At 37.0% G+C, this 14410-nt stretch overlaps 1 protein-coding gene across 1 annotated transcript in view; it reads left to right on the forward strand.

Annotated features, from left to right (window-relative positions):
- LOC145661599 (43 kDa receptor-associated protein of the synapse homolog) overlaps positions 1–14410 on the forward strand; it is a 259156-nt gene that overhangs the window by 129691 nt on the left and 115055 nt on the right. Inside the window, exon 3 of the mRNA XM_081726917.1 lies at positions 5377–5528. Coding sequence (XP_081583043.1) covers positions 5377–5528 — 152 coding nt within the window. The remainder of the gene's footprint in view (positions 1–5376; positions 5529–14410) is intronic.

Consider the following 14410-nt stretch of genomic DNA (forward strand, 5'->3'; position numbering starts at 1 on the left):
AAGTTTCAACGTTACGACATAAGTAATACATAATGAATTTCTGCCAATATTCCTCTTGTTCAGGCTCGAAAAATCAGGTAGTCAATGTGATTGGAAATAGGAGTCTGGCTCCTAAATAAGTTAAATCCAAAATAAAATCATGACTTCCCATGTATAAAATTGAATTATAATGGTGCTTAGGTTTGAGAACCGGCGCCTAACTACAAGAAAAATTCTCTAGAAATTTTGTTTATGGTGGTCTTTCGGCAGCCTAACCATCTCTCTGCATCTATTCGCTACAGCTTTCTTAAACTTTAAACCACGGCGTTGACCACAAAAGCAATTAACTTTACCTATAAAGTAAGAGGCACTTCCTTGTCCATCCCAAATACTATCAAAGACCTAGGAGTTATATTTGATAGCAAATTAACCTTTGCTCAACACATTGACGCGATAACGAGTAGTTCATATAGAAACCTAGGTTAATTTATAGAATAGAACAGGATTTCTACAAAGAATCAACATTTACATGGTTATATCTTTGTTTGTGAGGTCAAAATTAGATCACTAAATACTCTGATGCAATAGAAAATACACCGTGTATACTGTTTAAATTCTTAAAAATGCTTGCATACAAGAAAACTGGTTTCTACCCGAAGTATGTCCCCTTTGAAGACTTGGTAAGGAATTTTAATTTTCAAACATTAGAAAAAAGGAGATGTGTTTTTGATTTGTTGTTCTTACATAAATTATTAAATGGTAAAATTGATTGTCCAGAATTAGTTCCAGAAGTATTATTCGTGCACCAACAGGTAAGACTAGAACAGCAAACACTGGGACATTCTATTGTAGAAAAGCAAGAACTAACACATTACGTAAGTTTCCTCTGTGAAGAATGTGTGCTTCATACAACGAAATGATTAGATTTCATGCAGTAGATGTATTTTGCATGTCAGAAAACAAGTTCAAAGGAATTGTCAAGCAATAACTTCTGTATTATTAGACAACGTATATTTGTGTTTGTATATAATGTATGTATAATAGTGTATGTTGTGTTGTCCTTTTGAAATAAATAAATAAATAAATAAATAAATAAATAAATAAATAAAAGCATTTCCCTTGTAGAAAGATAGTAAGAAAGTAAAGCGCTATATAATACGATTCTTGTAGCATTAAGATAAGAATAGTTGTAGCAATTGTGTGGGGTGACCAATTGCTAATGTGCAGAGTAAATAGTCGAAAAAATGAAAGGATGTAATAGGATACGAATATTTTTAAAGGAAGTAAGAGCTCTTTGGTGCAGAAAGTGCTTATTTGTAACCGTAGTAAAATAGCGTGGAGATTCACGACAAATCTTCAAAATAAAGAAAAGCTATAATATGATGGCCTAGATATTCTTAGTTTGCGCATGATTTAATTTGAACTGATATAGTACTTAAACTCCTAGGGCCTTATGCAGAGTCATTTTGACGAGTGATTAATGTCATACGAAAGAGTTCGACTAACATAAGTTTCCTGCAGCAGTAATGCCTTAAGAATGATGATAATCATACGTCAAAACGACTCTGCATAAGGCGGCTAATGTTTTTGGGATAATACAATAGTAAAGTAATCCCGCTTAAGTGTACAAGTATCTAAAATATTTGTAATGATAGAACATTACAAATGACCATTAATGTATTTCAAGCTAAGGAAATAGATCTTATTAACACGTTACGTTTATATACAGTAAGTGTATTACCTATTTTGCCACTTTTCCTTTCACTATTGCACTAAATGATGGGTGAGCGCAACAGTGTTCTAACCCACATTTTTAAAAATGGAGGAAAATCAAATTAAACTTAAACACATGCGTTTTTTGTTACAATATATATATGTACATGTATGACACATTCAACCACTTGTGGTTGCTTTTGGTATATTGTACAAAAAGCACATGTGTTTAACTTTAACTTGATTTTTCTCCATTTAAAACAAAAATGTGTCTTAGACCACTGTTGCGCTCCCCCCATCAAATTTATTTGTAGTTTGCAGGAAGTAACTGTAACATGAAAAGATTCCCTGAAACTTCCAATGCGACTCACGGACCTGTGACGTCAAGCCAAAACCTCTGTTTTTGATGCCATGACGTAAGGAGCTAATTTTTGCATTCTTTGAAGCGCTGTATCTCAATAACGAAGAAATTTTTTCTGAGATTTTTGGTATGTGGTATATTGAAGACTAGCTCTACGCGATGGTGTCTTTAAATTACAATCTTTAGTCAAAAAGGAAATGTCCATTGTTCAAATCAATCAAGGTATTCCGCTCGCGCAACAGCTAAGTTTTACAACGAGCAACTGAATTCCTTATAATTGACAACCGTTGCGATAGCGTAATTTCTTCACTGATTTGAACAATTTTTCTTCTAAATCATTATCGGTTCGTGTGAGATTTGGCTAGAGCTATTACATTTAAATATTGACAAGTAAGATAAAAAGTATCATAGAAATGTGAATATTCAAATTCGACAAACTCTGGAGTAAGTTTGCGACCGGAAGATATTAAACCGATTTTTTTTCTACTTTACTCCTTTCTAGTCTCCCTAATTCGCAACTTTTGCGCGGTACTACGACTTGCTTGAAATAACAGTTTTGCACTTTTTTGGGCTAGGGCTAAAGTGGATCTGAAAAGGTAGGGGACGCATGACGTCACACCGTCTCCCCGTGCCTATCTCTGCGCATTGTAATTTTTTAGGAAGTAAGGGACGACATAGATATTTTTTTGAAAATGGCATCGCATTCTCCATGTATATATATATGCAGAGAGAGAGAGAGAGAGAGAGAGAGAGAGAGAGATGAATTTTGGAAGTCGTCCAGGTCAAGCAACTTCCTTCATCTTTACATTAAATTATTTTATTTTACCAGTATGTTTAATCTTCAACTATTTCAATTGCCTTTCTTCCCTTTAACTTCAATATTTAATCACTTTTTTTCCTTCTCTCATTAGAAACGAATAATGTATAAGGCAATAATTCTTCTATTGACAGGAAAAAATCTCTTTCCCTAAATTAGCAGTAGCATGAGTTGATGTATTTTCATCTAAATGCATGGACTGTAAAAGAAGTTAAAATTAAATCAGTGATTTCAACTACTAATTTACTATTTCTTGCTTCAGCAATCCAAGACATTAATTTTTAAAATATATTTAGTGAGTTTTAAAAACAACTGAAAGGAATGTTCAATCCTTCACACACTTCTCGTTAAGATCCTTCTGAGGAGAAGGAAGGCTTGTGATGATGAAAGTAATCTATTTATTTATTTTAATAAATTAACATATTTTTCGATGTCCGTCCGATGTATACATTCCTGATGGCCGTACCATTTACTATACTGGAATGAAACTTTAAACTACAGGTGGAAGATTCTACAGGCAGTTTTTCGAATTTTCTTCCTATTTCTAAAACTTAGGAGACTTTACTGGATGATGAAAATCATAATTTGCTACTTTATCAACAAAGGCTTTTATAATTATTTTTATATTAGCTGAAATACGCGTCCTTCCCACAGCGACAAAAGGTCTATAGATAGTATTTCAATCTTTTTTTCTCTCAGTCACATACGGCGCAAATGGGGTAGAATTTCATTTGATTTAATGTTTCGTTGCTGCTGCAGTTAAAATGTGTTCGAAAACAAAACAACATCTGGTTGATATGCAAATCAAACAAACAAGTAATCCGTTGTTGTTAAAGTTTATCTCGAATGTTAACATTGGAATACCATTTCTAGGGGGTATTTTGTTCCTAAAAATTGGGCAGTAAACACATAAGTTGGGCCAGAGTTCATTCACGTGCCAGGAATTATCAAAATCGTGCAGGAGTCGAGGAAGAATTCTCCGACAAACATTGGTAGTTTTAATTTTATTTATGTAGATTTCATAAATCAGTATTTCATAAATGACCTAAGTCATTTTCTTGACTAAATTCACGATGGATGAGTGATTTTTTGGACAACTTTCTGTAAAACAACTTGGGTAGCTTTGAACATATTTCATAAATACAGCACCCTTGCCACGTTTACGAAAAAGGAACGGGCGATGAAAATTTGGAAGATATCTTTTTTCTTTAAATTATAACTTGCTTTTTTTAAAAATTATTTTCTTGAAATATCGTTTTGGTAATATGTTTTCTTCTGCACATTTCCAAGAAGACACATGAAATTTTCTCTCATTAGAAAGAGAGTTATTTCTATTTATGTGAATTCTAAAGACATGAGTATACATTTATTTGTTTGACAGATATCATATGAAAATACTTGCACGACCATTTTAATCGTGTTGGTGAAGTTCACTGTCTCTGGGCTCCGTAAAGAAGCGGCCCTCTTCTTAAGCTCTTTGTTCTCGCTGACGAGCTCTAGATTAAACAGAAACTCAGGATCGAAAGATAAGGATCACAACCTCGAGAACATACTACCTCAAGAAGCCAGACCCAGCAATCAACAGCGAACATACTGTGTAACAACCAAATAAAAATTACACGAATTCCAACGCAGATACACATGGTACACTCATATGCATATACACCATAAAACATACCGAAAGAAAGAGCGATAGTTGCAATTCAACAACAATCCTATGCTACCTATTATGTAACTAGCCTTATCACATAAAAGATAAACACGGAATTTTATCCAAAACTCAGATCTTAACAGTTAATACCTCTCAAATACCAAACTAAACAAAATATCTATCAAGTTTTCCTGGATTTTTTTTCTGTCTGTATTAACTTACACATGATCTATTTTAGCTTCTGATATTCCTGGTTGGTCGGTTGCCTTGATGATTAATGTCCCTTTTTAGAACTAAGGCTATATGAAACGTAAATCTACAATTCAACTTGGAACCTGAACCCCATGAGCTCCCACTAGGGATCGAACCGGGGTATTCCGATCCGATAGCGCATCTACTAACTAATCTAAAACTTGTGATCTTGTTCTTACTTTCAAAATGTTAACCAAAGACAGTGATTTTATTTCATGATTGTTCCAATATATATCGTTTTAACCCATTTTAATGTAAATTTAAAGGAGAAAACGAAAACATAATCACAATGAATTAAGTATTATAAAGCTCCTATGCACACCTGTGAACATAAACCAGTATAAAATCTATCAGTTAGTGAAACAATACATAACAAAAACATATCCATAGCATATTTTTTCTAACTCATGTGTAATGTTTGTTTCTCATGAAAGAAAACTCTTTTTCTTTCCGATAAGAAAAGGGACTAAATGACTGTTTTAGCAGAAGAAAGGGAAATAAAGAGCAAGCAGTCAATTAGTAGATAGGAACAAAATGAAAAAAATATCCTAATTAATTAGTTTTCTTATTCATAGTTAATTGTTTTCCTTGTATTATTACTAGGTGGAGCAAGGTTTGAGACTTTACAACCAGCATAAACAGCAGGCTGCCGTAAGAAAATGGAAGAGTGCCCTGAAGAGGATCAGAAAGAGGGACGACAAGTTTACGCTCCTTGGCTACCTCTACCAAGCGTATATGGATTGGGGAAAGTATAGGTAAGTCCTCCATTTATTGCTGGAAACACAGTACCGGTAATTATCCTGGAAACGAATTTCCGAAACTTCATAGAGTTGAACATACGTATTATTTCTATTGTATACTAGTACAGTTGTGGAGTGTAGAAATGAGCAGTCTTTATTCATCACATTACTATTCATTATTCACCTTCTTAACCAATAAGAATAATTCTTAAAATTCCAAGAAAACACTTTTGCTTCACATGAAAATCCCGTGTTTTGTGTTTTGAACCGAAAGTTACTCTGAAACATGTTCTTAAATTTGTTAGTGAATTGCCCCTCAGTGAGCCTCCCCAAACTTTCGTTTTCGTGATCTTAGCTAAAATAATATGCTCCATTAGAATATTTGAAAGAAAGTATGTGCAATGTTTCATGAAAATCGCATTTTTTTTGGAAAGCTATTTTTAACATACATTCGTGAGAAGGGGTGAGATTACCATCTTCCCTTTTACTAATTTCAACCCCGAAAAGTAACAATAAGTTCCTAATCTTGAAAAGTGTTCTAAGTTTAATTAAAATTGTACATTTACGGAACATTTTACTTTTAAGCATTTTACTGCTGGTAATGTTATACTCACTCTCGCTGTGAGTAGCGGAGAGTTGCGTAAGTTGGGACACTTTTGGAATTCATATTTATTTTACAGATGCAATACAACATATGAAAGACAAATGTCCTCATTGTATACCTTGGACATTGTACTTAAAGACTTATAAATATGTTTGTACCAAAGAAATAACAAATGTGCAAAACCATACTTTGAAACAATGTCTACAAATATCCCGTCTTATGAAGCAGGTCGTGTAAATTGAGACAGAACGTACCTTAAGATGGGACATGCTGCTTACTTCATGTCGTCAAACCGTACACAGAAGTAAATATCCTCAGTGTCAGCAAAACACTATGTGCGACCAATCTTCACACTGCAACCATTGAATTCATTCTTCTGTTGAAGTACTGTACTGTTCGCTACACACTAATCAATACGATTCACCAGATGTGTCAAATTTATTGCTTCCGTGGTGTGTGTGAGGCATAACTTGGGACGAAGCCTCATGAAAGGTAATCTTTCTTTTTTGTATTATGCGCTGTGTTGCGGAGTAGATGTTGGTTTATACACGCTTGTAAATGATAATGATGTTTTTGCACGAAAATTGGCTTTGTATGGCGATGGAGTTAATTTAATACTTGTACTTTCATTTTCTTTCTACGAACAGTCCACTTTCCTGTTTCTGTAGGTTGGAACTAGTTTGGAGAAAGACTTATCTGCTCAATGCTGACACGTGATGATTCAGGCGCAGTGCTAATATATTTGGATGTGGACGGTAGTTCATATTATCGACTTCTTGTGATGTCGCCACTATGACAACCGCATAACTTTAAGACTCCGTCGAAGTAAATCTACCTTCATGAAGTAATTGTGGCTTTCGAAAACGCCCCTTGCGGAAATCATGCTCTAAAGCGTTAATAGGGCTGCCACACGAAGATCCACCTAAAGGAGCAAGGAAATCGTGATTTACGAAATCAGTACAATCAATAGATCAAATATCTGCTTTGCATAAGCCACTTGCAGCTTTGGCTACGGTAGCTGTCTTGCCATATTCGATAAAAGCTTTTGCCAGTTTATGTTCTGTGAAGAATCTACCAGAATGCTGGGGTAGCCCCATTTGAGCAACCTAATGAGAGTGTTTCTCCAATGGACCAAATACAGAAACAACCAGTGATTGCACTTAATGAGTACAATGTAGGAACAAGCTGAGAAGGATAATTCCGTTTTGAGAAGCAAAATTTAATGTTTCTATTCATTCACAGTGAGCGGTATAAAATTCTGGTGTGGCGATCAAACATGACTGGCGAAATGCTTGTTATGTGCAAATAACAACCGTGTTGTAATCCATCCATTTTTATTAATTGGATCGAACCTACAGGGACTTTGTCTAAGAATATTGGCTACCTCCTTTATCTTGCGAAAACAAATGCCGGGGGAACATATCCGCCACACGCATTGACACCACACACAACAGTTATATTTCTACCCCTCTTGGCAGTAGTAATACCACCCGCTTGTTTATTTCCTTTCTTGCCCAGTGGTTTATATACAGTTCTCATGCTTGTTTCATCTCACGAGGGAAGTATCAATGAGCTCATTTCGAAACCTACCGTAAAATTTCACTTAGAGGAAGGAAGTCCCACAGAAAGACCACATACAAAAAAGAAGCTGCGTTTCTGAAGTGGAATTAACCAAAACAGCAAATTGAGATGTCGCGTATCCATGTCGACAATTGCACAATACATTCAGCACCACCCCTTGTAACTGCCTTGGCAACTGATTTTGGGCAACTGCCTGTTAATAATAAAAAGTCAATAACAACAATGTAGGTACATACTATACCTAAGGGGAAGTCGTACGGTAAGATATCCTTGACGGAAGCCATCTTGAAATCCGCCATCCTGAATGCAGGTCAAGTTTTGTAAATAGGAATAGGACAATATTATACATGATTTTGGGCTAGAATTTAAGCAGAAAAACAATGGTAGCAATAGTTTTAAGGTGCGTGTATTTGGTAAAAAGTTACAGGCATATTTATTGTGTATGTTTCCATGTGCACAACTCCCGAATGAAGCAGCTGTCCAACAATCTGTAAAATACAAAAATATAGGAAACACCCTCTATATCTTCCCAATTTGTCCCAAATATTGTTAAGCAAAGCTACACACTTGTAGATTAGTAGGCAAATTTGGCCCACATTGGTTGAATAGGGGCGGAGAAACAAGCCACGAATGTGAAGGGCAGTGTGAGAACAAAGTGCTTATGCGTTGTGCCTGGTCTCAACGGAACTTGTGTTTCTCTCATTCCATCGATGAGCCTCATTGAAATGTATTGTGAAACCGTCGAGTAGGAGTTACATTTCAATAGCGACAACAACTTATTTTTGGACAGCTGCTTCATGCAATAAGGACAGAATGGAGGCATGTCAGTCGCACCCGGACATATTCGAAGCTGAGGATGAGGCATTCCTGTGGAAAATCATCGCAGGGGACGAGGCGCGGTGCCATCACTACGACCCGGAAAGCAAACGTCAAAGTTTTCAGTGGCGTCACCCCACCTCTCCCCCTCCAAATTGTAGCGGGAAACAGCATGGCCTCCGTGTTCTTCGACATTCGAGGACTACTGCACACGGAATTTTCGGAGCACGGACAGACAGTGAACAACGCCTGGTTCAGAGAGACGTTGCACAATTTCCGCAAGTCCATCATGTCAAAACGCCCAAGGAAACTGTCGGCGGGTGTGATTTTGCTTTATGACAATGCGCGGCCGCATACGGCCAACGTGACGCAGGGGACTTTCAAGAAGTTTCAGTGGGTAGTTCTAAGTCATCCTTCCTACTGCGATTTTCACCTGTTTGGGAAACTGAAAAAAAGCTCTACATAGATACCGTTTTCATTTGGACGATGAGGTCATACGGGAGATGACGTCGTGGCTTCGCCGGCAGAACACGGTCTACTACCAGTAAGGCATTCAGCGGCTCGTGTCACAGTGGACAAACTGCGTCACTTCCAGAGGTGATCACTTTTAAAGCAGGTGAACATTTTCCCATACTTGCACAGAGTGATTACAAATTAAATGAGTGCTCCTTTTAATTTCTGTAATAACGAGGGAGGGGACAAAATCCAAGTAAAATTCTGAGGAGACGGACAAAATCCAAGGGACAGAATCATATGAGTATATATTGGATGTACCAGTGCACACCCATATGATCACTTTTTTCCTTCAATGGTCAAACGACGTACATTCTAAAATGTTTTCTGTATTTTTTTCAATTTACTGAAATAACATTTAATAACCGTTTCTTTTTTTTAAAAAAATGCTGAAAATCCAATAAAATGTAAAAATGTTACAATAAAATGACAGATTGGCTAAAAATAATTACCCTTTTATTACGCTGCGCCTATGATTATGCCCTTTCAATTTTGTCCGTTTTGTCAAAATTTTTCTTGGGTTTTGTCCTCTTGGATTTTTTCTTGCATTCTGAATCTGTTTAGTAATTCTAGCAGGTTCTGTACAAAGAATAACTTTTACTAATACAAAACAATACACTGAGCAAGGCTCTGTGATAATATGTAACAAAACATGCAATCACGTAACAGTTTCGACACAATAACTGTGTCTTCATCAGACTTCCACTCCTCCTGGCTGTTTGGGAGTTGGTCACCTCTTATATACTCTCCAGAGATCAACTTTTAATTAGGCTCCGCCCCTTCATTAAAAAGTAACACTTGTGTGGTTTACACTTTCACTTTTTAGCTGCACACGTGTCCAATTAAAAGAGACGTGGAGTATGAAAAGAAAAGGATTAGACTAGAGAATGAAATAGAAGTAGATAAGGAGATAAACTATTTAGATATGAAAATAAAGAAGTCAGAAGCAGGAGAGTTTATTACATCCTGGTACAAAAAGTGTGTGCAGCGGAAGTGTACTGCCACAAACGAAGTGATGTGGATGAGGGTACATAGAAGAATTTCATGAAAAGCATGGAGGAAAGAATAGGAGACCTAAACACAAATGAAGAACAGAGGAAAAGGGATTTAAAGAAGTTCTGGACACAACTAAGTAGAAATGAATACAACGAAGAGGATAGGGTGACAAGAAACATAGCAAGAGAGAGGAAGAAAGAGGAAGAAGACAAGAACAAAAAATGGTTTGGAATAGAAAGACTAGGTAAAGAAACAGAGAAAATAAAGAGAATGCTTCGGAAAGCAGGTATAAGGAAGTACAGGAAAGGAGGAAGCAGAATAATTGAACTGGTCAGTAAAATGAAGAGAAAAGCAATAGCGGACAAAAGGGGGTAATATATAAAGTAGGATAAAATATATAAAATAAAATTTACATAGAAGAACAAAGAAGAAGATGGAAGAAAGGATAAAACAGCACAAGGGTGATGTCGGATTAAAAGCGATAACAATGCGATATATAAACATCACAAAGAGACAAACCACAGAATAGGATGGAATGGAGCAGAGGTCATAGAAGTAAAGAAGAGAACTTTGGTGAGAAAATGGAAAGAAACCAGGGAGATTATGAAGGCAGGAGACAAGATGATGAATTGGAATGCAGGATTCTCGATAAATAAAGAGTGGGAGAAGATTCTGCTTAAAGAGTTGAGTTGAGTTGATTTTAGTTTAGCGTCCCGTTCAGCAGCGAGGCTATATGAGACGTGGACCTAGTGATTAACGTGAAATCTGAACCACATGAACTCCCGCCGGAAATCGAACCCGGATCTCCCATCTGCTTAAAGAATAAAAAATGAAAAGGAAGAAGAAAGAAAGAGACCAAACTAATAAGAAAAATAAGGATAATTAAAGGCTAATAAGATAATAGAATGTATCTATCGAATAAAGTAAACTTTTAATTGCGCACCTGTGCATCATAAACTTTAGATGTTATTCTACTTGTTTAGATGAATGTGAATTTTTAAAAAATATTACTGCAGGGAAATAGAAAACTGACTGACTCAACTGTAAGAAAGCCGTTTTGACACTGTAACTGAAACGAACCCAAAACAAACTAGATCTACGTTAGGAGCGATTAGCATTTCATTACGTACTCATTCAGTCTTTGCAGTTCATTATTTAGTATTAGGTACGTTTTCCATTAGTTTCGTTTGGCATTATTGTATAGTTTAATGTGTTCTACAATTGTGGCATAAGTTTCCCGTTCTGCCTAAAGATAAGGTCATTTAAAATATTTTCTACAAAGTGCTGGAGAGTTTTTAGGCAGAGCGGGAATTAGGCAGAATAGGAAGATACTAGTAGAGTGACCGGCACGTAGCATGGCAGCTCAAGGTTACTGCAAAAGCAGACGAATTCCAAACAGCGATCCTACCGTCAATCAGCTTTCCAATAGGAAAACTTTGGTTTAAGGATAAACGCGAAGTTTAATTTTATCAATCATTCAATTATGAAACTACATAACGTATTGTGTTTTTCAGAGAAACTAATTTATAAAGTAATTCGTCTACGCATCTATTCATATGGACCAGAACTAATATTTATGCATCAATAATTACAAAAGAAGGGTAATTTTCGAGTTGACTAGATTCTTAAGTCTCGAAGGAACAAAATACTAGCTACGAGTAGTTCTTCGCCCGACACGAGATGGCGTTGGTAGTATGAAAACAAACTTTGCGCTACTAAACACGATTTGTACTCTATTATCGGTTAACTATAAGTAGCATACTATGGAATAACGGTACGGAATTACTATAAATTTGCATTACGGGCTACTTTACTTATTTGAACTAACCAAAAGAGATGAATAATCAAACAACAATACACTGTCCTTAAATAAATTAGTTATACATGCTCACACAAACAACACACTAAATTACATATATGCATGCTATATCACACATGAACTAAGAAAGCATATACTAACACATATCACCACACATCCAAATCCATATTATTACACAATTCAACTATATGTACACCGAACAAATCTCTAATTTAACCACATCGAAAGTCTGCTCTGCGAACTAAAAGGGAATGGAATAACCAGAACCAAGTGGCCCTTCTATTAACTAATCCATTTTTCAATTTTACGATCGTTGTCAATGCCCCAGGAGGGACATATTAAAATTATTAAAGAAAAAAAGGTTCCTTCCCTGAAGGGAAAAGAACCTTTATGTATGTATGTATGTATGTATGTATGTATGTATGTATGTATGTATGTATGTATGGCATATTAGCCCATTATGGGTAGGAAGCTTTGGTCAATTTAGGAAAAAATGAGAGTCCCTGTTCACGTTTACACTGACATAGTGAAAATTAACCTAACTATACTAGAGCCTAAACATACGCCATGTACAAAAAAATTCACATATACTACACATACTGGACTACCTATAACTGGACAGGCTACCGCACCCTAATTCAAATGCAAACGAGGAGGGATAATTTAAATGTTTCAGAATCTCTGGATATTTGTTTACACTTTCACAAATGAAAACCAGATCACTGTTACTTTGGCCTGTCTTTGGAGTCAAACATGACGTGTTCTGAGCTGAATTCCTTATTTTGGCTTTTCTAGCTAATTTCACTGCAGAGTTTTAACTGTTCAAGTGGCCACGGCCCTTCTCACTAATGGTGACCTACACGTGCTGTTGGGTCCGGGAAGAGATACTGAGTATCTCAGCGTGTACGTGGTACCTCAGCACGTAAAAGAGAGGTAGTCCCGTATTGCTTGGACGATCCTACCGGAAGGGGAGAGTCAGATTCCTGCCTGCTAGGAGGACCAAACGGAAATGGGAAAGGTCCAATCCCAGATACCTGGGCAACAGTACTAATTCCGTGAAATGGAGGGAACGCTGTAGGATATGAGCTGGCTCCAAACTCAAATGGTGAGTAAGTCGTACCATTGGATTCGGGATGAGATGCACAGCATCTCGACGTGTGTGTGGTACCTCTACACATGGCGGTTGCCAGTTGAACGATAGACGTAGGCAGGGCCGGGACAGGAGCCCCTTCGGGCATTGCCTGGGGTTCCCGGATTGGGTTGAATTCTGCCGGGTTGTAGTCATACCGCGGGATTCGGTAGCAAATGGGAACTAATCCCAGGAATCTGGGTAACGGTGAACATGTGCGGGAGGTGAGCTCGCCTTATAACGCTCGGGCACCATGTCTGCAGAGTATGGTAGGGCCTGACTCGCTAGCAGGACCGCCTCCACCAGTAGGTTAACTGTTGGGCACTCAGGACTTCGGTCTGACCGCGTAGTGGGCGTATCCCACTCCCTCAGTGAATGGGGGTCACACAATAAGGTGTCAAGGTTAAGAGACAAATCTTGGCGGTGCACTTGTGCACGTGGACTTAAGTCCAAGCACGAGCAACCACGGGCGGGGTGCGTTACATTCTCGCGGAACCCGTCCATCAAATAGACCGAACGGTCGCGGGCATGTTCTCCATGCATGCAATTAAGCGTGGATTAGTAGACCACTAACATCAACGTGTTCAAGATGCCTTTCACTTCCAACGAGTTTATTTCTTAACTAAAACAATTTTTGCCTTAATCATCCGCTTTCTTTGTCCAAAATCCGAAATTTCCAAGAGCTGACTTAGCGTGGTCTTGCTCGAAGCTCTTCCCAAGTAAAACAACAGAAGACGCGCCATAATACTAATGCGTCAGAAATAGTTCCCAATCAGAGCAAAGAATTTTGCCGGCGGAAAATACAAAGCGAATGAAAAATAGTAAAAACTGAACGAAACCGGATTTTGGGAGGATATGGGCATCTCAGAGGGACGAATGGGGTTTAAATCATTCTGCCAAATATCAGATTGGTGGGCAATTTCAGAAAATTCTGTCCAATTATTGACCTATGTTTTTGTGTTGCATTAAGATGTATAATTTCAGTAATCATCCATTTGAAATCCCCATATACAGAGTTTATAATGGAATAATATATAACTATAGAAATTATTCCCCAAAATATAATTTTTCCTAGATTTTTCCGAAGCTCCCACATTAATTTTGGTTTGAGTAAAGAACAAATTAATGTAATACATAGAGCGAAAATTGTGTTGAAAAATTTACAGTACGCGGTACGTTAGAAAAGTATTGGGTCTCCCCAAACAAAAATTTCATTACCTTGACTGTAATGGTACATTACAATTTAAATTTTATTACAACTAGCCGGAAAAATAACACCATTTGAAATAAATAACACTGTATATCTTTAGTTTAACATGAACAATAGCACCAATTTGTCGTAAAGAACATCTATTTTGGGCAGAAAATACCGAAAATTTGACGTTCCTACATTAATCAATACTGTGTAACATGAACATAATTCCAGTATGTGAGCGACA

The sequence above is a fragment of the Thermobia domestica genome, chromosome 10 (genome assembly GCF_964235325.1).
Source record: "Thermobia domestica chromosome 10, izTheDome1.hap1.1, whole genome shotgun sequence".
NCBI lineage: Eukaryota > Metazoa > Arthropoda > Insecta > Zygentoma > Lepismatidae > Thermobia > Thermobia domestica.